This window comes from Rhyacophila brunnea, unplaced genomic scaffold (assembly GCF_057557595.1).
Source record: "Rhyacophila brunnea isolate RB1 unplaced genomic scaffold, BYU_Rbru_1.0 scaffold_6, whole genome shotgun sequence".
Taxonomy (NCBI): Eukaryota; Metazoa; Arthropoda; class Insecta; order Trichoptera; family Rhyacophilidae; genus Rhyacophila; species Rhyacophila brunnea.
Window position 1 is genome coordinate 14,562,982 of NW_028233276.1, and position 26,510 is coordinate 14,589,491.

General features: G+C 34.2%; 1 protein-coding gene across 2 annotated transcripts; it reads left to right on the forward strand.

The window, feature by feature from the left end:
* Positions 1 to 272: 272 nt before the first annotated feature.
* On the forward strand, positions 273 to 23,819 carry LOC147065252 (cytochrome P450 9e2-like). 2 transcript variants are annotated; one of them, XM_085956370.1, is made up of 10 exons: positions 273 to 466; positions 5,669 to 5,887; positions 8,340 to 8,503; positions 9,988 to 10,131; positions 12,061 to 12,266; positions 13,842 to 14,085; positions 15,868 to 16,089; positions 16,175 to 16,278; positions 17,304 to 17,472; positions 23,597 to 23,819. In XM_085956370.1, exons 2-10 carry the CDS (start codon positions 5,679 to 5,681, stop codon positions 23,773 to 23,775), a joined length of 1,641 nt encoding a protein of 546 aa, XP_085812496.1. In that variant the 5' UTR covers positions 273 to 466; positions 5,669 to 5,678; the 3' UTR covers positions 23,776 to 23,819. The 2 variants fall into 2 exon arrangements, with proteins under 2 accessions (XP_085812496.1, XP_085812495.1); XM_085956369.1 differs by lacking the exon at positions 273 to 466 and adding an exon at positions 2,543 to 2,629.
* Positions 23,820 to 26,510: the final 2,691 nt, after the last annotated feature.

The following is a 26,510-nucleotide window of genomic DNA, read 5'->3' on the forward strand; positions in this document are numbered from 1 at the left end:
GACGTGACGTCCAAGGATAATGGAAGTAAACTAGACATCGCGAAACCGACAAAAAAATTACAGTCCTATTAAACCTTTTTGGTAATTATGAATACACTTTTTTTCCAACCAGTGAGCTGATTTTTTTAAGGAAAGATATTTCCATTATAACTAAGTTTAGGTAGGTATTTCTAAGTATTCCTAATGATTCTCCTCGATTTGCCGTCCTTCGGGTAACTGCCACCCCCAAGCGACGCTCAATCTGCCTGCCCCCACGGGACGTCACTGGGCACACTGGTGTGCCGTGAGACGATGCTATGTGTGTCGCGGTGCATTGCTCCCAAAAAAAAACACAAATAATTTTGTATATTATACAATAGTTACTTAATAGCCAATAATTTCTGGATTTCAGTTAATAAAGAATATCCTCGTATTTCCGACAAGGCTATCGCAGTTCAGCTCCCGTTTACTACGACATATTATATAGGTGAGCAAAGTTTTTCAACTCAAGCTATAATTAAAAATAATAAGCAGTCTTGCTATAGATCTACCATCATAAATTGGCGTTTCAGCGAGGGCGCTAGTATGACATTGAGAATTTTACCATAACTAACAAAAAAAATAGTAATTTATAATTTATTATTGGTAGTAGATTTCTGTACAAATATTATGCAATCCATAATTCGAGAAACATGTTGTAAAATTAAATGGCATTTATAACAAATTTATCCTCGATAAACAATTTTAGTTTCAAATTCGACCGGCTGCCAACTTACGATGGTAGATCTTTAGAAGGGTCTTGACCAAGGACTTCGGGTTGCTCTTTCAAATATCAAGTCAAAATATATCAAACTTTTACGTTCATTGAAAGAAGCTCAGTTATCAGTATCACATTAATTAGTTATTATATTGATAACACAAATTCATAGGTAGAAATATGTACATTTAGTTCTTCGTCGTGTGTTATGTTGTTTGTATATTTCATTATTTAAATTTAATTATCAAAAAAATAAAAAAAACATAAACTAAATTATGGTACATAATTGGTAATAAAATTTTGGTACATGGCCCCTACAAGGGGGGAGCTGACAGGGCTCTAACCTGGGGACCTAGGCTCAGGGGAGGCCGGCGTGGCAGGTCAACCAGATAAGTGAGATAAACACAAATTTTAAATTTGCTCTAATAGTACAAAAAAGTTATATAAACCAATAAATATTTTCTTGAAAAAAATAACGAGTAACTATAAGTCAGTGGTTTTGAAACTTTTTCATCTTGCGGTGCCATTTGCGTCTAATTATTTTTTTGATGGCGTCCTAAAATAATAACAAATTACTGGGATGGGTTAACCTGGTCCGTGCAGTTTTTCAAATCTTGACGTGAGAGGTGGGAAAATGGAGATATGGCGTCGTTTAGATTTATATTGAGTTAGCAATTACCCCATCTTCCCGTACCATTTGTCTTATATATTTTTTGCTTGCGGTGCGAGATACCACTCATGAATTGAAGTAATCTTTGAAATCTTCCACGTTTCCGAAAAGATATCAGTCTCCATTATTAAATTAAAGATTATATTATTATGAAAGCAAAGCTTGAAATGACCGGAGCGCACCGGAGCGCAGCTCTTGCTCATGAAATTCCCAAGATTGTCAATTCATAGCATTGTTAGTTTGACTATCTGAGTTAAGTAGGCCATATAACAAAAATTCTAACACACTTATTTTTATGAAATATACATACATCAAATTAAATAAAAATGGTAATAATTTCGGAAAATTATCGAGCGAATTTTCAGTTTAAGCGCTCTATGGATGTGACCATTTTTTAGGTTTCTACACAAGTCATGTCTACTACACAATATAATAATATAGTATATAGGTACATAGGTCAAAGCACACAGGTAATTCTATTGGAAGATAAACATTCTGTAGTCCAGTAGCATGCCAATTTTACTCCACAAAGTCGGGTTGTTCTGAGTTTTGTATTTCGTCTCTGTTCTGGCAGAACACACTAACTGGACAATACTAGTTTTGAGTAATTTGACTTTGAAGTTGTTAAAATGTTTGAAATGGTCTATCATGTGAGTTTATTAAGTAATCGTAAAAAGGATGACTTTAAAATAAAGACTGTTTATTTATTAAGAAGGTTTCCAGACGGTAAAGTTTGAAATAAGGAACATTTTGGTATAACTAACTCAATATGTCATTTTTTCTAATTAGTGTCTTCTGCCAGAACAGTGACGATTTGTTTTCAGTGGCGCGTTTAGTGACGTAGAGGCCCAACGCATTGACCGATTTTGAGCCCCCTACGATAATATATTTTACCTATATAAATGAGTACATATTTTATAAAACAATGTATTGCTCAAGACATGTATGTAATATAAAATGATTTTATGACATGTGTTTCGCTCAATGGCGACTTTTAAAAAGTACCCACCCATTTTTTGTATCACTGACTGGACACATAATAATATAATCTTTGATATCGTTCAATAATTAGTAACCTTTGATTCCGATGAGATAATGAAACAATTTATAAATAATCAGAAACTCACATACATATTATCAGTATAACCCGAGAGTCCTAATAGTAATTATCATTTCAATAATAATAAAGTGGAATAATAATTTATTATTCTGGACATTTTATTGTGAGTTATATTATATTGAATATTATTTTTAGAGTAAGTTGTCAACAGTGATGAAATTAGTGATAAACATTAGTAAATAAAAAAATAATGGTAGTCATCATTGAAGCGGGCCCCCATGCCAGGATCTTTGGCGGGGCCCCCTACTCATCACCAGAGTTAAAGACAGTGGAACGCTCTACAAAATCATTTTCTAAATGTTGTTTCAGGTTAAGTGTATTAGGTGTACTTTTAGCGATTTTTTTTGTAATGTTGAATAAATCCACTTGAATTATGGAGTTGTCGAATATCGACACACAATAATAAAAAATTGATCACACAACTAGAAATTTTGAATAGTATACTTTTCAAATAAAATACCATCACAGGCGATTTTTTTCCCATTGGAGTAAATTTGTGATGTGTGTTTATCTTACATATCAGATCAACACGCTACGCCCCCCCCTCCCTCTAGAGCCCGGGCCTTCAGGCTATAGCCCTGTTAGATTGAAAGAATTACCTAATTTCTGTATAAATAGTGTCATTGTGAATGTTGAGACTTAAATTAAATAAATATCTAGAGCGAACTTATTTTATTGCCATATTCAGTGACGCCTCGTGGGCAGTGACGTAGCAAGGGGTGGGCGAGCAGAGCAGACACACCGGGCGCAGTCCTGGTTAAAGGGCAAAAGTAGAGCTTCCTTGAATTTGAGAAAATATTTTCAATTAAAATAATGTCGTACATCAAGAATTAATGATAATTTTTAATGTAGGTACTGTAAAAAAATCACTTGCGGCGCAAATATACATACTTCTTGTTTTCGGCCGCCCCTATCCAAAATCCCCAAAAACGACCATCCAAATTTTGCATTAATATTATAGATATTATCTGAATTATATTTTTCAATTCGTATCTTAACCTAACTTTTAAGATTGGTATGTGAAAAAAATATTTAGGTAATTACTGTAAATCAGTTCAACTTTGCCACGTTATCTATGGATTTTAACTGTAATCTGTAATTCATCATACCATAATACCTATGTAGAATAATATGATAAAACTAATCCACAAATCTGCAGATAGAGATTAAAATTAAATAAATATGAAATGTTTTTAAGAGATTCTGTATTTACCTACCTACTGGTGATAATTAATAATGATTTTATTAAAATAATCTATCCAGTAAAGAATTGTGTAATAAGACACGTGTTTCACTATATTGTACACAGGCGTACAAGGGAAGGGTTTTCCAGTCTGGACCCCCCCCCAGCAACGAAAAAATACATATTATTAAGATTCATTAATAATTTATCTTTGTCACAATATCTTCATTGAGGATCGTTCCCCGGATGATTTGACTGTTGAATAGCCTTCTCAACGAGTTAACCCCAGCTCTCCTCTTGGCATTCTACGACACGCCTCAGTATATACACATATCTCAGTTTTGGAGCCCCCCCTGAGAACTTTATGAAAAAGCGAGTGGATAATATGTTTCATCCCGCTACGCCCTCTTATATATAATAATATATATATATTAATACCATGATGGACTCGCTGCGGTATGACGAGTGAAGTCCTGATACTTTGGTGACGAGAGAGACATGTGTGGATTTTGGTATCACATAATATTGACAGAAATTATAATATTGATAACACAGTAATTTAATTTGATGGCGCTCCGCGCAGAGCTGGGTTTATTTTCTTCAATTATACAAACATTGATTTTATTACATTTGATTCGAGTGGCGAGGCTCAGGATAACACTTGTCACATGTCACTTATGGGCGGATTAACTTTTGGTATATTACCTGATCACACTGCACTGTTCATTTGATGGTTAATTAATTTAAGGGTGGTTATAATGAATTAATATTAATACGACAACGATAGGGACGCACTGATTTTTATGATAATAAAACCCGCGCGGTCTACATTGTGATATTCTAGGCGTCAATCACGCCGTATCTCGGGCGAAGGGCTGGTTCTCGTTTATCGCGGGGTATGGTGGTCATTTCGGTACTACTTAAAAAAATATCTCTAATTATTCCTTCTTGTGAAGGGTGGGAGGGAGGTGCGTAGGAATTCAGATGAGTATGTCAGATAGATTCCAGAATCTTCAGTTTTTTGCGGTTTTCGAAATGTCCCGTTAGCCGGCTCGCACATCACAACTCGCCTTGTGTGCCTGACGGCCATAAATCAAAACTTCCGAGACCGCCGCGAATGTTGCATGTTACAACCTCGCACATCTGCCTAGCGACATCGACATTCCTCGCATTCGCGCGTAATCTCCCGAAACGTCAAAATATACTCTAGCTAGACGATGCCATTGCGCAAATATGTCATCAGACGCGGAAACAGCGATTATTATTTATTGGTACCGGAGACATTTAAGGAGAAGTCTCTCGTCTGCCATTTTTATTGTGTTGATTGTATGAACAAACGTCAAACGCGGGGACCAGCGATGAGCGAGCAATGACAGTGTAGACAGAGACAGAGACAGAGACAGAGACAGAAATGGCCGATTGTGCGGCTGTGCGCATGCGCGGAGTCGACATTTTTCGATATCGACATGCAGGCTCTAGCAAACGCAATTCGTCGCATGCAGGAGCGTCGCAGTTGCATCGGTCAATCTGCGAAGCTCCATTTGATAACGTTTGTTTCTTGGTTTACGATGACGTCACATCGACGAATTCGTCGTAAGACGCATGTGGCGAGTTTTGATGTGCGACGGTCGGAGCGGCCTTGGACTGCGACTAGCCTGTTGTAGCTACCCTCTGTACATGATATTCGCCCCTCGTAAAAATCGCTTTCGAGATGTTATTTATTTTATAATATTATTTAGTATTTACAGAGGTTGCGAACATTTGCAGGGCTGGTCATTTATGATTTGATATAGAATTCTGATGTGTGATTTGAGGCATTCTTTGGGGGGGGGGGGTATATTTGGTGACAATAAAACGTGTGTATTTTTTTTAATCTTTCCAAAAAATATTTATTTTATTTTATTTAAGTTTCGATTATGATGAATCTTCACAAAATAAAGTAATGAACCTTTCCCTCAGTCAATAGAAAATGGATCTCATCACAATTGGTCTGATTACTGCGGTGATCATCGGAGTCTTTTTAGCGTATGGTAACTACATCACCGGCCATTTTGTTCGCAATGGAGTGAAGACACTGCCCTCCTTGCCGTACCTTGGCCACATGCTTCCGATGCTACTGCAGACGGAGAACTTTAAAGACTTCGTCCAAAAGACGTATTCAGCGTTTCCTGATCAAAGGTTTGTCAAACTACGATAAATTAATTAACTACTTTTTTATTCAACGAATAATTCACAAGATTTAAGAATGTAACATTCTTTTTATTAAACATACAAAACACTTCTGAAAAATATATTATAACCAATAGAAAAAATCTTTTTTGAAAAAAGTACGACATCCAGCAGGATTCAAACCTGCGTCTCTAGGGAATCGCGCACATGTGCACTGATCACTATGCTATGGGTAGCTTATCTAATTGCGACGAATCTAAACTAATAGATTTTCCAAATATCGAGAATTCTTAATTCTCGAAAAATAATAAAGGCTATTAGAAACGGAAAAAGAAAGCTACCGACCTTGGCTTAAATGGAAATTGAAATTTCTTGGGGTAAAAAAGCACCACACTTTGAATCGGAATCCTTATCCGGAATTCTTATCTTTAGGTAAGAAAAGCAACAATTTTTATTTCAACAGAACCGTAATGGTATTCTATAATATTCGTCAGTGAAAAAAAAAATGGCAAAAAAAGGTCTCGAATTTTGCCGCTGGACGATAATCCGTGGCCTTCTTCATCCAGCAGTTTTTTGAAACACGCTAATGATTATGAAGCATCTAATGAATTGACAGATATCTAAGAGCTTGTCCAGATGACCCGTGTCTCGCCGCGGTGAGGTCAATGAGATCACAATATGTACCCTGGAATGCGCACGCATTTTACGCGCGAGTCAAATCGCGCCATCTGTACAATCCCTAAGTTTCATCACTCCGATCTGTATTAAGTTGACAAAAATCAAGATTACCCGTCAACAGTGACGTCCCGTGGGGGTAGGCAGATTGAGCGTCGCTTGGGGGCGGCAGTTACTCGAAGGGCGGCAAATCTGGGAGAATCATTAGGTATACCTACCTCTGTAGAAATAGATAAGTACATAAACTTAGTAATAACGGAAATATCTTTCCATTTAAAAAAAATCAGCTCACTGGTTGGAAACAAAAAGTATTAATTAACATACTTAAAAGGTTTAACAGGACTGTAATTTTAATGTCGGTTTCGCGATGTCTAGTTTACTTCCGCTGTCCTTGGACGTCACATCCTTTATGACCAGCAATGACACGTGCAGATTTGCGAATTACATTTTGAATTATAGGTAGGTACATATCCAAATCTTTTTGCCAGTCACTCGCGAGTGTGGTGAGATGAGGCGAGAGAGATGAAAGTTGTCAAGTATATTTTTAAATATATGTATTTGAAACCCTGGACTCACAATATTTTAAATTAGATTTAGTGGTATATATTTTGTTAGTACCTAATTCATCCATTCAACACATTTCTTAGATAATGGAGTGATGAAAGGATGAAACAAAATACTGTAAAAAAATGGGGCGGCATTTTGGCGCTGCCTAGGGACGGAATTTTGCCTAGGGACGTCACTGCCCGTCAACCACAGTACATTCTCTTGTCAATGCAATTATTAACAGATGTCCTTTTGAGAAATTATGCATGATTCTAGATATTTGATTTCGTTGACTTTCTCAAAGTAGAGTAGACAATAATAGCGCCTGTACACGTGCATGGATTTACTGGCAGCATTAGTGTGTATTTTAAACTATCGTGGCAATATCTGCTTATACATAAAAGTCCTGACTGTCTCTCCGATCTCATTCTTCAAGAGTGAGCGAGACGCGATGTTGTCATTTTATCGTACCTACTATTTGATAGGTAATGAAAATCGGTTAACCTCAAAATTCGTTCGTAGTTCGTTTTTCTTGCCGGCAGGTTCGCTACTATCGTTCTACTGCACAGGCGTAGATCGCAAAATTCACAACTGTCGCATGGAAATTCAGAAGCTTCCGAACTTTTTTGATTCATGCATGCAATCTTGCAACTGCAAGATAATACATGTTTACGCGTACACTTTCTTGTTACGGCCGCAATAATACGTACTGTCAGCAGTAAATCCATGCACGTGTAAACGTGGTATAATGCTCTTTTCAGATTCACTTTACTCACGGTTTTCTTCATCACCTTTTATTTAAATCATTTATTATATGTAGCGGCTTTTATAGTTATTTACAGTAAAAACAAAATAATGATTCGGCTCGTGGATTGTATGCGTACGAATGCGTATACCGTTGTCAGCGCTTCGGGTACATCGCCTGCCAGGTAATAATAATTAGTACCACTAGTAGGGCTAAATATCCGCACCCACACCATCGACCATCCCAATCATTGTTTTGTTTTTACTGTACTAGTTTTATTGTTATGGCCGCGATAATACGTACAATTAGCAGTAAATCCTTGCACGTGTAAACGGGGTATAAGAGATGAGTTTAAAGAAACCCAACTTGCTAGTGATATATTATTATTAATAATTATTCTTGGCACAATTATTTATCTGGAGTCCCGTTTCCTTGGTGCTCCGCTCTTTCTTTTGAGATATGAAAGTAGTTAATATGAGTGTAATAATTTGACAGATACGTGGGTATAAACCAGTTATACCAACGTGTTGTGATGATCAACGATATGGAATTGATCAAGCAAGTGGCGGTGAAAGATTTCGATCATTTCGTTGATCATTTTGGATCCGTTGACGAGGCGGTAGACCCACTCTTTGGAAGCAATCTCTTCTCACTTAGCGGTACGTATACATCACGAATAAAACATATCTTATTCCCGCTCCATCATATTTGAGTTAATGAATAAAAATAATAACAAGATAAAAAGAACTTTTTATACGTATACCACGTTTTTAAATTTTCTGTTGAATCATATAAACTTGACAATTCTATGTATTAATAAATATAGAATACTGAAATGTCATTTTGACATTTCATATTGATTTCCATAGTAACGCACGTATATATTAATAATTTAGTTGCTAGGACCCCCTTAGCAACCGACAATAATAACTTTCCATTCAAAATGGAATCTGAAAATGAATTCAATTCTGCTTAAAAATGGCCAAAAGTATTTAAAAAAAATAATTCTCGTCGTGTTCTGATATATTCTGAAAGTTACAAATGTCTAGCTAGTCGGGAAGTTAGTTAAAAATCTTGGACAAACAAGAAAAATCTGTACAGGACAAACAAGAATACGAGTGTTATTTAATTTTATATGTATTTTAAAAATATAAGTTTGTTAGATTTTTTTGTTATACATATGGCCGTATTTAGCTAGACGGGGCGATAGTTTTGGGGATTTCATGAACTGGAACGACGTTCCGGTGCGCTCTGGTCCATTTCGAGCAGGGAAAAATAAGAAGGGGAAAAATAAAAACCAAACAGAATTTAACCGTGATTTCAAATAAATCTTAAAATACGCTTGACAATTATTATTACTAACCACGGGTGGCGACAGCATTTGGGTAAATTACGTACAATGAAAGATAGGCTTCGCAAATCGGAACGTCGTTAATATATATATATAATATATATTTTGACCATGTCCGATCCTAATAAGATCATATGGACCTCCACAGAGTGAAGGGTTTTGTATTAACACTGTAATAAACTTTTTTTTAAAACCGAAATATTTCGATACCTGTTTTGGGATAACGGTATTGAAAACAAGTCAAAATTCCCTTTATAACTTAAATATTATAAAATATATATTACTAGGTATAATGCAATATTGATTTCATATGCATTTTTTGGGTTACAGCAGAAAATTTCCTAATGTCCTAGATGTGGCACCCATGAAATAAACCCACCGCCACTGATACTAGATACGGTAGGCGCTCAGTAATCCGGCGTCACCAATCCGACACGTCCAATAGTCCGGCATTTTGTAACTCAGTTCTGCTGCCCTATAATCTGGCAGGTTTTACGCGGAAAGCCGTTTGCTCGGTAATTCGGTTGCCGACCTTGACAGATTATAAATAATTTCTTATAGAAATCCAATAATCCTGCATTTCCGACAATCCGGCATAGGTGAAAAAATATGGTTGCCGGATTACTGAGCGCCTACTGTAGGTACATGATTCTGAGTTAATTTTAAGTTAATTGATTCTTTAAATGGAATAATAATAATTATAATATACATGTTTATTGATTTTTTTAAATCAATGTTAATTAATTAATTGGTACCTTTATTTTCTTTCTGTTAATTAGTTTTTATATTTAGGTCAAAAATGGCGTGACATGAGATCGACGTTGAGTCCTGCATTCACCAGCTCCAAGATGAGGAACATGTTTCAGTTTGTTGCTGATTGCGGTGAACAAATGACTGACTTCTATTTGAATGAAATGAGAAATCCTGAAAATAAAAGTGAGACGTTGCTACTTTTTAATATAAGAATGATTATAAATGTATATATCCAAATCCATGGCCCCCATTTCCTGAAGCGGGCCCTTAGGCTAGGATCGTTGGCGTGCTCCCTACTTATCGATAAGGTTAAAGGAAGTGTGACGTACTACATTAACGTTTTTCAAATTATGTTTCAAGTAAAATTAAGAGTAGGTACCTACTCGTATCAGTGTATTACCGGTTTTTTCTATTTTTAATAAATCTACTTTAGTCATGGAGTTGTTAAGTGTCGACACACAATAATCAAAAATTAGACCACACAATCATATACTTTAAAATGTTAATTAATGATCATGAAGTACAGAAGCGCCGCAAGCGACTTTTTTAACTTTTGAAACAAATTTGTGATGTGTCATGTATAATATCAAAATGTATTGTAATAATGATTGGTAATGGTAAACAGAATGCCTTGTCGTAGTAGATTTTTGGGTTTCCACCGTGCGTCCTTCTTCCTTCTTTACTCGACGTTTCGGGCTCGTTGCAGAGGCCATTATCAAGAGATGATATGCATGGACACACGGTGGAAACCCAAAAATCTACTACGATAAAAAACAACCATGAAAGCCTCAAACATTATAGAATGCCTTGTCTCTAATTAATTATATGGGTTAAAATCTTGCGGCTAGATCAAATTCTCATTGTGATTGTGATATAAAATAACTGAGGTATATTTCGGGACGTGGATATATTGATGTATAAATGAAAGATGCCTTCATGAGATATACAAATAGTGATGTAATCACCTCCACCGCTTTTGGAATATAAGTAGATTCCCATTCTGAAAGAAGCAATCAGTCTTAATTGATGGGAAAGGAGCAGTGTTGCCAACTGTCGTTGATAGAAACATGTCAGACGCGGTCCGGAAACAAGCAATATGTCGGGAAAAACGCTAGATTTTGTGAAAATAAAATTGCAAGTCAATTTAATTATTCTACCAAGAACGGAGTCAATAGGTACCTTTCCTTTCGCTTAGGTATCGAAAAAAAAAGTGCAAAAATAGAATGTCGGATCTTAACAGCCTACCCCCCCCTTCGCCACTGATTAGTAGGTACTAGGGATTCCAATCCCGGGATCCTGAGCTATTTTCTTTACTTATGAATCCCGGGATTGATAAACATGATCCCGAAACTTTCGGGATTGAATTTTTTGTCAATTTTTATGGAAAATAAAATAAAAACGAAAATATAACAGAAAAAATACTTGTAATAACAAATAACTACATTAGAAAATATAAACTGAGTTTGAATTAAATTTGATTTATACCCATGTGTAAGTTACCGATTCATTTTATTTTTTCACATAACTTAATAAAAATGAGAAAGATTGGAAAAGAACAATGCTTCGCACTATTAACAAAATAATTCCACCATGATCTCATACGTTTTACGGCAGTTTCAAATTTGGCTGACTAATTAGATTTATGAAGCAGAAAGGCCATAAGTACATCATGATTTGTTTTACTATTTTAAATCTCGTTAACCCATTCATTAAGTCTTTACTATCAGAAACAGCAATCTCATATTAAATTCACATTATTATTTATATTACAATATTATTTACTCCATTAAACTTATGTATTTCCAAGATTGAACGTATACAATATTAACAATAAATGTCTTAAATAGTATAAATTATACTAGATTTATTTTTGACCGATTTTATCAATGTTATTTTTGTAAATATAAAATTTTTATATTAACAATGGAAAAAAATGCCAATCCCTGGATTGTCAAATTGTAATCCCGAAATCCCGGGATCAGAATTTTGGCTCGGGATTGGATTCCCTAGTAGGTACCTATTCGATCAATAAAATTACAGTGTGTATCTAAGTAATGAATAATTATAGTGTAGTCAATAATGATTTAAAAAAACCGTGATATTATATTTCAGGACGTGGATATGCGGAAGTGGAAATGAAAGACGCCTTTACGAGATACACAAATGATGTGATTGCCTCCACCGCTTTTGGGATCAAAGTAGATTCGCATTCCGAGAGAAGCAATCTGTTTTACCTCATGGGAAAGGATGCATCTGACTTTAGCGGATTAAGGGGTCTCAAATTCATCTTATTTGCGTTGTCTCCCGCATTTTGTAAGGTCAGTAAATAATTAATATATTTTATTTACCTACATACGATGCAGGGTCGGAAGTAGGGATTGCAATTCCGAATGAATGTAATATCAATACCGGTATTTCGGCATTTCTTATTGAATACTGGTGGTGGCGCTTTTCGCAAATGGACTGTATAATTTGAAGGATGATATGGATTCCGAGTTTAGGGGTGGGGGCGATTTAACAGAATGCCAGACACTGACCTTTATGATGATTTATGATGGCTCCGTGGTCTGGTTGCACTGTCACTCGCGCGGTATTGTTTGTTTTAGGTCACCCGATGCGCGGCACTTGACGGTACACAGTTTATGGATGATATAATATGGGGTTGATGAATGATGATAATTGGTGATATGAATGATGAGAACCGGTATCACAGCTTGGTAGGTATTCACTATTCAGAAGTATCTGACGGTCACACTATATCAAGCTAAATAACTACTTCTGAATCAGTCTGTATTTTCAATTGAATCACTAACGACGGTAAGCTATCAGAAGCCAGCTCGCGTCCGCTATGTGGATGTAACTGAATTTTTTTTGCAATTGCGGTCTTATTTGACCTATAATTATTGCTTATCGTCTGGTCTTATAACAATACTAAATAAGTGAATTTTAGTAAGAGGGGACGAAGAATGGAATGTGAATATAAATGACCCAACCAACTGGTATTCATCAAAACATAATATTATAGAAAAAAAGAAGTACCTATCAGTAAACATAACTATTAAAATCTTTTTATAATACTACTTTATAGCAACCTAAAGTACCCACCTACATGTATTATGTTGACCTTTACAAATATGTAGGTATAGATCATAATATTTTAAAACTGCTAATTTTTACTAATATTATAAGTCCGGGTACAGAAAAATCTCTCTGAAATTCAATTTGTTGGATGTACTATCAATGTTTGATCCATTTGGAAATATTTGCAACGAATGTTTTCTTTTTCGAAATATGTTAATTATTCGTCGCGACAAGTCTAGTATATAAGTATAGTATATATGAGGGACTTTGTTTTTTAATTTGTTTTAATATTATTTAACTTTTGTTGGTTTCAGCTCTTATTATATTTGCGTTTTTTTTTATAAGGAAACAAACAGTTACATATTGATTACAAAAATTTAAAATATAATAATGAAAAGTTATTGCAACATGCAAAGTTTTCAGTTTCCGTTTTGACAGCATAAAACTTATACAATACATTTTATAATAAACAATATAGTAGTTCATAATGAAAAAATATCAGTGCATCTAAACTAAACTATCTACCTACCTAATTTAGTTATATTTCGATAAAATAATTTAAAAATACTAAGATTATAAATGCAAAAGCCCTAAAATATGCATTTATTTATGAAATATGCACTAATGTCTCAAATATGCTCAAACGTCTGAAATATTATGCATTTATATGCAGAATACAATTTTATTTTTGGATTCTGCGTCTTTCAAAATGGATTTTTGTGCAACTACCATAGCTGTGCATACACCCTAACAAAACATGTACTAGGATATAAATCCTGTCCCTAATAATAAGTACTTACCTTAATTTACAGTTTTTTGGCGTGAAGGTGTTCGGCGATACCCTGGGTGACTTCTTTCGAAATTTGGTAGCGGACAGCATGAAGGCGAGAGAAGATGGCAAGGTGTCGAGGCCTGATATGATCCAACTTCTGATGGAAGCCAAGAAAGGGTCTCTCAAGCACGACAATGAAGCTGATGCTAATTCAACTGACGCCAAAGAAGCAGGCTTCGCTACTGTAGAAGAATCTTCAGTCGGAAAGCAAACTGTCAAAACACGTGAGTTATTCTGTTAGTAACATGATATACTTAACAATTCAATCTAATTCAACAGCACAAATACCAAACCAACTTAATCGCGATCGCAAACATAAACAACTTTCGACCTCCATGCAAAATGGAAACCAGTTGGAGCAGTATATCAGTTCGGAATACAAATTACATAAAGCCGCAGCAACCCAACGTTATTGTGAGCGCGCGATATAAGTTGAGTTTCTAAGGGAACAGTTTCCCAAGACTAAGATCGATACGATACGCACAGCAATGTGGTTTGGCTGAATTTATTTCACTTTAAACTAATAGTGTTTATACGAGAAAAGAGTATATAATATACACAACCAAAATAAGATAATTAGCTTCTTTGACCATGTCCGCCCATTAGTTGGAGCATATGGATACTACGCGCTACTTCCAAGTGGCTCGTCAGTCTATGTGGATGATTCCAAGTCAAGCCAGCGTCCCGTACTCTGTAATAGTATTTAGTGGCCTTCCAGGACAAACAGCTTGAATAACAGACAGGTCAGATTGAAGTAAAGTTATTTTCAGGCATCAGGTCCAATGACGCCTCTTCAATCTCAACGTGATGAGAGCAATGATGTAATATTACATCATTGAATGAGAGGCTGCTTGGTTTGCTCTCATATCACCTCGTTACTTCTAAAGATACACCACCGCACACCCAGTATCCACCATAACCATCTGTTTTCAAAGCTCGATCAGTATACAAATTGTTCTGAGCCTTCGATATTTGCCATGTGTCGCTACCGTAAAGCCGTCAAAACGCAAGTGGCGAACAGGCGGCATTTGATTTGTCCCAGAGTTGAATGTTGCTCCAGCCATTCCCATTCGGATAGCTAGATTTTTTTGCATAATGCAACCTTCCGTAATATAGGTATACCCCCCAGGTACCTATTAACATTTCGCCGGTGTTTTGTAAAAAGGGCGAATTAACCAAAATGCTACTTTACAGGACGAGGATTTTTAACTTTTGAGATTTATTTGTTTATTACATGTAGATGAATATTAATATTTAACAAGTTTATAATAAAGCTTAGAAAGAATACTGTCATTATAATAGGTATTATTATATAATATTTTAAAAGGCTTATTGTCACATTTGCTTTTTATTTCGTAATTTTAATTAATTTAATTTTAGTCGATTATCATTTTAAGTACTTTCCTGCGGAGATACAAAATCGTCGTTTTTTACACAACAAAGCTAGTGGGGTACATATTATTGTATTTTCATTAAAATCTCGATTTCGCCAAAATGGTTGGATTCGCCCCTTTTACAAAACACCGACGATGTATGCCTGTCGAGTAATGGTTACATGTAAATTGTACGTAAAATATTTCACCGTAGCACAGTTCGCCGTGAGCTTTCTTATCAGAAAGAGATGACTGTATGCTTACTATACGGTCTCCAATTTTATTAGGTTCAATATGAACATTAATACAATTTTCATAGCTGATTTTGGCAAAAGTTATGAATTAAATAATGAAAACCTAACCTAATAAATAATCCAGTATATCCGCTATTCTCAAACGTTATTTGCTACTGGACCCAGTAAAGTGTAAACCGACAGGAATAGTGTTTTATTTAGACATGAATCGTATTGTATGACGATCTTTAATATACGGCTATATATTTCCGATACAACATGCCAAGGTGACGTGTGATACGGCGACCTGAATACGTACAAGTTTCCGGACACGCCGAGTAATGATTATCAACATAATAATAATTACTTAACATTTCATCATATCAATTTCTTTTTCCAGAGTGGACAGATGACGATATTGTGAGCCAGGCAATATTATTTTTCATAGCAGGTTTCGAAACATCTTCCACTTTACTATGCTTCTTGGCGCATGAGCTCGCCATTCACCCCGAAATCCAAGAGAAGCTGCAGGAGGAGATTGACGAAATAGCTGCTAAAAACAACGGGAAAGTCAACTACAATGATTTACAAAACATGAAGTATATGGACATGGTTGTGTGTGGTAAATTTCAATTTTTATTAAAACAAAATAAATTAAAATAAATGAATTGCGTATCTATGGATCATGTTATGTAATTTTATTTCAGAAACCTTGAGGCTATGGCCACCAGTTCCTGTCATAGACCGAAAATGCATTAAGTCATATACACTTCCTCCGCCAAGCGATTCCAAAGATCAGAAAGAATACAAGGTAACATTTTCAACTAGCGATAGCCCGTAACATAATTGCTTAAAATACAGATAAATAAATACACAGAATGAAGAATGACATAGATAGACTGATTTAATATGATTTATTTGAAATTAATGCGATAAACAACAATTATTGGATCTAAGCTTGCGCTTCGAGAATATAAAATTAATCGTGTCCAGAAACTTGTACGTATGCAGTTAGCCGTATCACACTTCACTGTGAAATGTTGTATCGAAAATATATGGCCGTATATTAAAGACAGCCCAACCTTTGTGGGTCGTATAGTGCCTAATAATATAATTCATGTCTAAATAAAACACAGTTCTTGTCGGTTTACACTATACAGGAAGCCAGTAGCAAACAAATTTTGAGAATAGCCGATATGCTGGATTGGATAGAATCTAATAAAATTGGAGACCGTATAGTACACGGTCTCTAACTCTATTAGATTTGGTATGAACATTAATTCAATTTTCATAGCTGATTTTGGCAAAATTCATGAATTCAAGAATGAAAACCTAACCTAATCTGTGTAAAAATTGTAAATCGACAATAACCGTGTTTTATTTAGACATGGATTTTATGTCAGTACTATACGACCCAAACAGGTTGGACAGGATTTGATATATATTTCCGATACAACATTTCACGCTAAAGTGTGATACGGCGAACTGCATGCGTACCAGTTTCCGGACACGAGGGTAAGTCAATTACCATTAATTTTGTTTTCCTTGCGCGCGCTAAACTCCATTTGGTAACCGATTCACATGTATTTGTTCAATCCTCAGCATCCTCAATTATTATGCTAGGTTACAAAGATAACTTTGTTAATGTAAATAATATATTAGATTATATATTATATATATACGTAAAAAACCTATCACAAAAGTTATTAGAACACTAAATACTTAGTGTAGGTAGATACTTATACCTAAGTTATAATTGACTTTTTCAATTATCAGAACACGATAATTTTTTGAATAAAAAAATTCATGAATATTCTTGATTTTGACTGCTTATAGATTTCAGTAGGTGATGGCATTTGGATACCAATTTGGGGAATCCATCATGACGAAAAGTATTTCCCCGACCCAGAGAAGTTTGATCCTGAGAGATTCTCTGATGATAACAAAGGATGCATTCAGCCTTTCACTTACATGCCATTTAGTCTGGGTCCTAGGAACTGTATAGGTCAGTAGAGCTGTTTATATTACACAAGGATTAATATTCATGCATTCTGTATGTCAGCGGTTTTATTTTTTACACTGGGTAGATGTGTGATGAATAAAGGCCGGATCTTTCAAGTTTTTAACCGTCAACCCATAAAAAAACACATTAAGGGGACGCTCTACAGAATTGCCCTTGAGAATTGAAAATATGGTTTTTTTCATGTGGTCCGGAATTGTTGCTCTACTGGTAATATTCAAAGGTCGCCGACAATGCTTTGGTCTAAACTCTAAAGTAAATAATGATCTCTCATAACACTGTCAACGTGAATAAAATATGGGGTGACCAAAAAATGATATCTTCTAATATACGTAAATGTTACTAAATTCAATTTGTTTAATCATCTGTTTGGTGGGAAATATTGTAACCAATATGATGGATAGCCACGATATAAACTTAATAATATATTAATAACGTTTTAACCAGAAATTGTCCGAGAGCTAAACATACGAAGGATGTTGAAATACATATCTACCTACATTTTTATTTCATGTGCTATCCAAAAAACATTATTATTGAATAATATTTATTTTGAATGTGTAAGACCTATTACATAATTATTAAAAAAATAGGTACACATTGTTTAATTCTAATGCATATTTAAAAAAAAAGTGTAATATAGTGATGTCTGTTTATTATAAAAAGAAAGTGACTTTTTATTAAAAGAAATGAAAATATAATTAATTATATTTTCATTTATTTTAAAATGGAATTCTACCATTTACTTGGTTACTACTGCTAACTCAATTAATGACTTTTTATTACTTACCCGATTAGTTTAATTAATTTAGTCTGACACTTTTACAAACAAGTAACGCAATTTTACTTTTATAAAAATAGGTAGGTACAATAATTATTGTTGGTAAGTAAAGCCACTGCAAGAAATAATTTATATAAAAAAATATTATTAACGTAGAGACACCCACACATTTTTTTATTCAAAGCTAGCGTCGCTGAGAAGATAGCAAAGTTACCGACCAGGGCTGTCGAAGACTAATTACTTATTTTTATGATGTGTTTTTAATTGTGTGCAATTTGGCGGAAAAATATAATACATAGATACAGTTGCTTACCATTCGGTTATCTAATGAGCTGGGTTTTGTTTAATCTTTTGCAGACATCCTACAGTTTTATTTTTTATCTTGCCCATCTCACGTAAGGATATCTGATATTATAAAAGTTACATAGTACAACAGTGTTTAAATCTAATATGTAATTGTACAGGTTTAATTAAAAACTATAACAAAATTAACATTTTAATGATTTACAGATTTTCCTATGCTATATCAACTTAATATCAATTTTAATGAGAGATACATATTACGATATATCCAAAATACACATCATCAGATAATATGTGAAATATTTTGATAAGCAAAAAAATAAAAACAATACAAAAATAACATAACATAATCAGCCAGTCTTTTCATAATTATTTTAGATAAATGTTGTATGCCGTTTGACGCTTGGAATTATGTAATTATTCCATCTGTTCAGTAAGCCATTTTTAACTTTAAATTTGTAACTTTTTAAAACGTAAAATTAGATTGATATTATTTTGACAGCCCTGTATTCGTTCGGCTGGCTTCAGGTTACGTCGCATACATGTTATGTTTGAAGGGAATTATAATAATAATAATGATATTCATTCGCCCGAGAATTGTAATTAATAATTATTGCGTTTCTTAAAATAAATCCCCGATGGTTAGAGGTTTTTGAGGTTAGACTGAATTAAAATGACGTCCTTTCGACTCTGAGATCATTCTCTGAATGAACTATGAATGACCTTGTTCCTGTTCATCGGGCTCTTAAAATGGTGGACGAATCCAATATCCTAAGGAGACTTTTGCCCAAATGATTCTTAGTATGGATTTCTACAATTAGTCAGTTGTTTTTTCTGGCAGCTCAGGTGCGATGGTAATTATTGTAATTAAGATAATCGTCTTGCCAATATTATAACGCGACTTGCGGCTACGACAAACGAATTCAAATTCGCAAAATGCAATTAAAAAGATCGCATTACAAAATTGATGGTTTGTTTTATTGCAGGTAAGTAATGGTAAACCATTTTTATAAAATGCGTGTAGAATATGTTTTTTCATAATTAAATATCGAATAGCTTTTGCGTACCTACCACTAATATAAATACAAATATTGGAAGATTTTGTCCGCTGACCCGTTTTATGTTCTAAATGTATCATATTGATACCTATTAGTATTACCAAGCAACAATACCGTACCTACATATCGATAAAAAAGTCACATACCTACTTGTTTATTTCTTTAGATATTTAAGTATTTTGAGGATGCTCTGCCCAAACTGGTCTATTTGATTATAAACTATTGACATTGAAGAATTTCATCAAATCGATCGTAAGAAATTTCATCTTCAAAATACCAGTGGCGTACATCTGTAGATGCGAGACATCCCTGAAAATATTCGTTTGAACCTACTATTATAATATTATGTATTGCGTAAGCCGTAATTGCATTCTTCTAAAGGTTTTGCAATATAATATTGCTTCAGATTTTCACTTAGTCATTGTATTACGTTAATATTTATTGTTGTTTAATTTAATAAAACGCATTTTTTTGTAGTACTTATTCCACTTTTAATCAATAAATTAGGACCGGTTTCGTTCGCATCAGAGGGACATTTTCAACCGAACAAGGGAAGATTCAGTTGAAAATGTCCCTCTGAGGCGGATGAAACCGGTCCTAATTTATTGATTAAAAGTGGAATAAGTACTACAAAAAAAATGGAGCCATTGTCGAAAACTACCCAATCAAGACTAGTAACTGGACAAAATCTGACATTCGAATGAAATTTTCAAAATGGCGTCCTATGGTAATTCGTAGTTCCATTTTTGGCCATTCTACAGGTAAGTTTGTAGGTGTGTAACATTAAAAAAAAGTCCCGCCGTCCCATTTAATACATTGTACGCTAAAGGCGCGCCGATTAGGTGGCCATTCGACATAATTAGCATTATATTTAAATGTTGTTATTAAAAAGAAATTATCTGATATATGATTATATTATGTATTTGATTTGAATACTTACATATTATAAAGTGTAAAGAACTATTCATCACATAAAACGACTGGTACCTAGATCCATATTTCATTAAAACACTTTATAATATGTACTTTCGTACTTTTTCCACATTTATTCCATAATGTTGATATTCAACCGATTTTATCCTAATGGACATTTTCAATTGAATAACAGTACAAAATATAGGTAGGTACATATTATTGCATAAAAAGTCAATTAAGTATAGAGGACGTGGGAGTCGATTGTTTACTTGAACTAACTTGTTGGTGATATTTGTCCTTATTTATTAAATGACTGGTTTATATACATTAAGAAATAGCGTAACTTCAAAACTGTGAAAAATTTGCTGTGTTTAAAATTCACCTGCCGTAGGTGTATGTATCAAAAAAGGTTCCCGACCAATGACAAAAACTTGAAGACGATTTTATTGCTTTTGTCGCATGATACGTACAAGAAACCCACAACTTACAAATGAATTATTTTCCATACGATAGTATGTATCATCATCAGCTGTAGTATATACCAATATTGCATATAAATTGATGTTTACATTTTAGATATAATAGTGCAACCATCTATAATACCGTGGATTTACAAGAATAAAATTACAAAGCGGCAGATTTACATAGGTCGTAAGTGCATTTGCTAGTCACGCAGCCTTCGCTATCGAGGCTTGATAATTATATATTATATACTTACACAATATTATATATGTGACATATTATAATATTTAGGAATATTATATTTCATCCATTGTTGTTATTTTTATCTAAGAATAATATCAACTAAGATTTAATAACAATAAACAAAAATGCAAAATGTACAAAGTGTTTAAAAGTACCTTATACACCTTCTAGAGGAAAGTGGTATAATGGTCCCTATATCTAACGGGTACGAGTGGCAAAAATATTAATCAATAAATTCTAATTGATTTATGTTTTGTACTAGGTATTCTATTAGTCATTATTTACGACCCGGCTTATGCCTTCTGGCTTATGGCCTTCTGGCTTCTTCGTGCACTATGCGCACTCACCGATCGTAAATGCACATTGACATAATAAAAGATTGTTAAAACCTTCTTACCTATTAGTAAAGGATCAAGTAAAAAACAAATTTTGATTATCTGAAGTGTTTGTGAAAAACCCGTAATGAATATATTACATACTATTAATACATTCAATAGGTAAGCCCGTTAAATCGTCATTTCCCGTAAACAATGGAACCAGCTAATGTGAAATATCACGAAATATACCTACTCACTAAATAAAAACAAATAAACAATTTTAAGCTATAATCCATAATCGTCAAAACTGAAGTGATCTCGGATTTTAAGAAAATACGTAGATCAGTTAACAAACGCGCAGGTTAAGTTTTTTTTGTTTTTTCTACCATATTACTATAACATCAAATTATAGTTTCATGTGTGAACTCCCAGATTGGATAAATCAATGAACTATTAGAACCAAGGTCAACTTGTTAAGGCAAATGGTAGGCACTGCAACTGTGTTATACCTATTTATATCTAATATTTTCTTGATAAAATAATTTATTATCAATGGTATTAGGTACTATATATACACAATGTATCAATGTCGACTAATTATGATTGTATCATTTTGATAACTTCCGAAATAAATAATTATATCGGGTTTATATATTTCATTGAAATAATACTATGATATATAATTTATAGTATTAGGGAGTAGCAATTAACAGAAAACGCATGTACTTACATATTTGCATGATGAATATAAAGTTTTTGAAAATGGCCTATAAAATGTCAAAAAAAACATTACAACATCAGTACCTATATATTAAAATTGAATATCTCAATATGTCCAACCACTTGCTTGAAACACAAAAGTACGATTTGAAGTATCTTTCGTACGAAACTTTTTCTAAAGGGTTTCATTAACCACATAGGTCCGATATTCCCCATTTTACCCATCCATAAATCCATATAATATAATAATATGTTTTCATATTATATATTTTCGTAGTATCAACATAATATACGAAATCATTCAGATTTGGTACGATTTTAATAATACACTAGCTGTCAGGTCCTTCTCATTATGGGAGCAAGTGTGATTTGTTATTTGATAGTAAAAATAAAAGTAGTTTAGTAGAAATTTTAAACTTTGATTACAATAATAGGTATGTATATAAAAAGTGGAATATTATCAAATATTATAGATATTACTATTAACAACTAATTTTTCCACTCTATACGTAAGCGCTTCATTAATTTCTCTAAATAGTATAGTATATCTACCTACTAATAGCAGCGTTTCTGTATAATTAAGTATCGATAAAGTCTCTTGCACATATTATCAATATCATTTATTTCATATTTCATTGTACCTACTACATCGTACAACTTATTTTTCTGAAAAACATAGGTTCCATAAATTATTAACGCATTTTTTAATTAAAAAATGTTGTAATATTCGAGTCCGTCCCAAAAAAAAGGACTCCAGATGTCCGGTGTCTAGTGATGAAGAAACATGAATAGTTGACTAATATGGAGAACATCAATAGAAAATTAATTGAGTCTCTTGTGTATGATAGGTACCCGTTGTATTTCCAATTCCATGAAAATTAAATTTTATTCACACATAGGAGCAGAGGTGGCGATCCTTTTTATGTAGGTACATCTGCACAAAAATAATTAAAAACTATAATAATGGGTGATGTGCCAAGCAGTGACGTACCTATGCAAAGCGCCGCTCTATGTGCCGCTTATAATGCCTTCAACTTTCATTTTTAGTTTAAAATTGTATGCAAATTTATTGGGTACCTACCTACCTACCGACTTATTTTCTTAGTTAACATCTACTAAGGAGTAGAGCATTTCCACGAAACAAAGTCCCAACCAGCGGTGTTTTAAGGAATGTGGACATTTGTGACAATGACAGGTCTGGAGGCCCTCGCGTTTTTTTTCTATGAAATAAGCCACCATTGGGTACTACAATACAAAATAGAAATAATACAACGCGAAATATTTTAAAACTTTTCCTTGATTTGCTTCAGGTTCCCGGTTCGCGCTGATGGAAGCCAAGGCTGTAATATTTCATATGTTATCCAAATTTGACTTTACGGTTATTACAAAAACATCAATTCCTATTGAGTTGGCTAAAAATAATTTCAACTTGGCTGCTACGAATGGTTTCTGGATCGGATTGAAACCAAGAATTCAGACAAGAATGTAAATAGCACAATGCTATACCAATTAAAAATATTTTGAATAAACGATTATCTTGTTTTTTTTTATTCCTCATTGTTACGAAATATTTGCAGTCTAAGTAATACGTTTATCTACTGATATCAATCAACGTAATAAATGCCTAAATCCCCAACCAATAATCCTATAATCGACAGATTTACGAAGAAAAATATGATATCTAATTCGTTTGTTGATAGTATAGCTGTTGTAACTTTGAAATAGGTACATGAAACGATCGAGGAATGCTTCACCGAGATGCACTACGAAACGAAGAATTCCACAAATCGTGGCATAGTCAAATATGTACCATTGCTTGACTGCGTGGCTGGAAGGATAGTAGGTAGGTAGTCGGGATGAAGCTGTTGAAACCGCCACCTTTTTTCCGCACCAAAGTTTTGCTACTTAAAATCAATATCGATGTCTTATAGATCTCGTGTGAGAAGTCAAATATACTTCATATTATTTAATTTTCTTGAGTCTGTGATTTTAATTAAAGTGAAAAATAAACTCTCCGACAAAAGCCCATCCATATTACTATAAGTATATAAATATACTCTGTTAAAAACCAATGTATTATAATATATGAAGGTGTCCCTCGAAAAGGGGTCTGTATGCAAAAATATGAGAAAGAAAAACATAATAAACAATAAGAATTTCGGTGATTTATAGTACATACTTACCTATGATTTTTAAGACAATTAATGTCAATGATTAAAATATAACCATACATCACTGAAATTCTTGTTATTTATTTATTTAATTGTGTTTCCTGTCTCCTATAAAATTTTGGTTATTTCATATAGACTCCTTCTCGAGGGACACCTTCATATACATCGTATTCGGAAATTTGTACGTAAACAGTTCACCGCAGGACACTTATTCGTGCGCCGCAGTACGTGAAACATGAGTTCGTGTAACATTTAATCAAATGACGAGTTCTTCGTTGAACATTTCACCGTGGAATACATTTGCACGTATGCTACAAGATGTGGCCAATTTTATGAGATGTCTTTACTAGGTTAGGTTAGTACAGTACAGTACAACAGTACTATTTGCAAACTATCGCCGCATTTTGTAAGATACGTACAAATGTATTCCACGGTGAAATGTTCGACGAAGAACTCGTCATTTGATAAAATGTTATACGAACTCATGTTTCACGTACTGCGGCGCACGAATAAGTGTCCCACGATGAACTGCATACGTGCAACTTACATGTAACCCATATAATATATAATAATCACAAACTGTTCTCTGCGTAAGAAGCTACAACAACTTTCTTGTATTTACAACAAGGGCATCATCGTATACTCGTGCACTTCCTCGTTGTACTCGTACCTTCCTTGCCATGTGCAATTTTCCTCGTCTACTGCTCCGAAAACCCTTCTCAGTATCTTCCTTTCCAGTTTCCAAACCCATAGGTCAAAATTTGGCTTGTTTTTTAGTACTTTATAGTAGGTCTCTTTAATTGGTGTTGACCCGGAGTCTCTGTAAACCGTAAGTAGTAGGATTTGTCTGTCAGAGTAATCATTATATTTACTTCTTGGCTTGTATCATTTAGAGCAGTGCTCCGCAACCTTTTCTCACCCATGGCACACCAAAGGTATTCCCAGAATTGCACGGCACACCACAGGTAAAACAATTTATATAAGTATCAAAACATGGACCCCACATGCTGAAGTGGGCCCCCTACCTATCGCTAAGGTTAAAGACAGTGTGATACTCTAAAGTAGGTAGTGTTTTTTAAATGGTGTTCGAGGTAAAATTAATGGTATTCATTGTATGTTTACATATTTGTTGTATTTATTACTACAAACACTCCCCAATCGCATATTTAAAAATATTAGTATCAGCGTAGTTTTTTTTAACCATTACAGAAGATTTGTAATTTGTGTTTATCTCACTTATCTGGTTGATCTGCCACTGACAGCTTATCATTTTTAATTATAGCTTGAGTTGAAAAACGTTGCTCACATAGGTATATGTCGTATAAATGGGAGCTGAACTGCGATAGCCTTGTCGGAAATCCGAGGATATTCTTTATTAACCGAAATCCAGAAAATAGCCACTGGAACATCGGCGAAATTCATTTTAAGCGTCACGTCGTTCCTTAATTCACCAAAATTTCTCACGAATATAATTATAGGGAAAGTGCATCTGTAGAATTTCTGGCAAAAGGGTTTCGAATCCAGTCGTATTGATTGTATGAAAGTAATGATGACATTTCTTTTGCAACAAAGTTATAAGTTTTTGGGCCGGACTCAGAATTCATTGCTTGTTTTCAATGGTAGTGAATTTATTTAAAATATCTATGGTAGTGAAGCGTATCAATATATTTTCATTCTGACCTTGCACTTTTTTCATTCAGGTGCTCAAATATATTACCAGCCATGTACGCAAATTTGGCCATTAAGTAAGTATTGTAAAATATACAAAATCATTTGCATTTTTTGACACAATGCGCCGCGGCACACCTAGCATCGTCTCGCGGCACACCGGTTGCGGAGCACTGATTTAGAGGATTAATGCGTGTTCCCAGATATTAAATTCGTATACTTTCGCCGATTCATAGCTCCCCATTGCTCGTGAGTCGTAAGTTTATGGGGCTTCACTCATTTGTTTCGTTTTTTTAAATGTCTGATACCATTGATGGAAATAATTGTACTAGCCGAGGTAAAATTAATATGAAACGTCATGCGTGACATTAAACACATAATACAT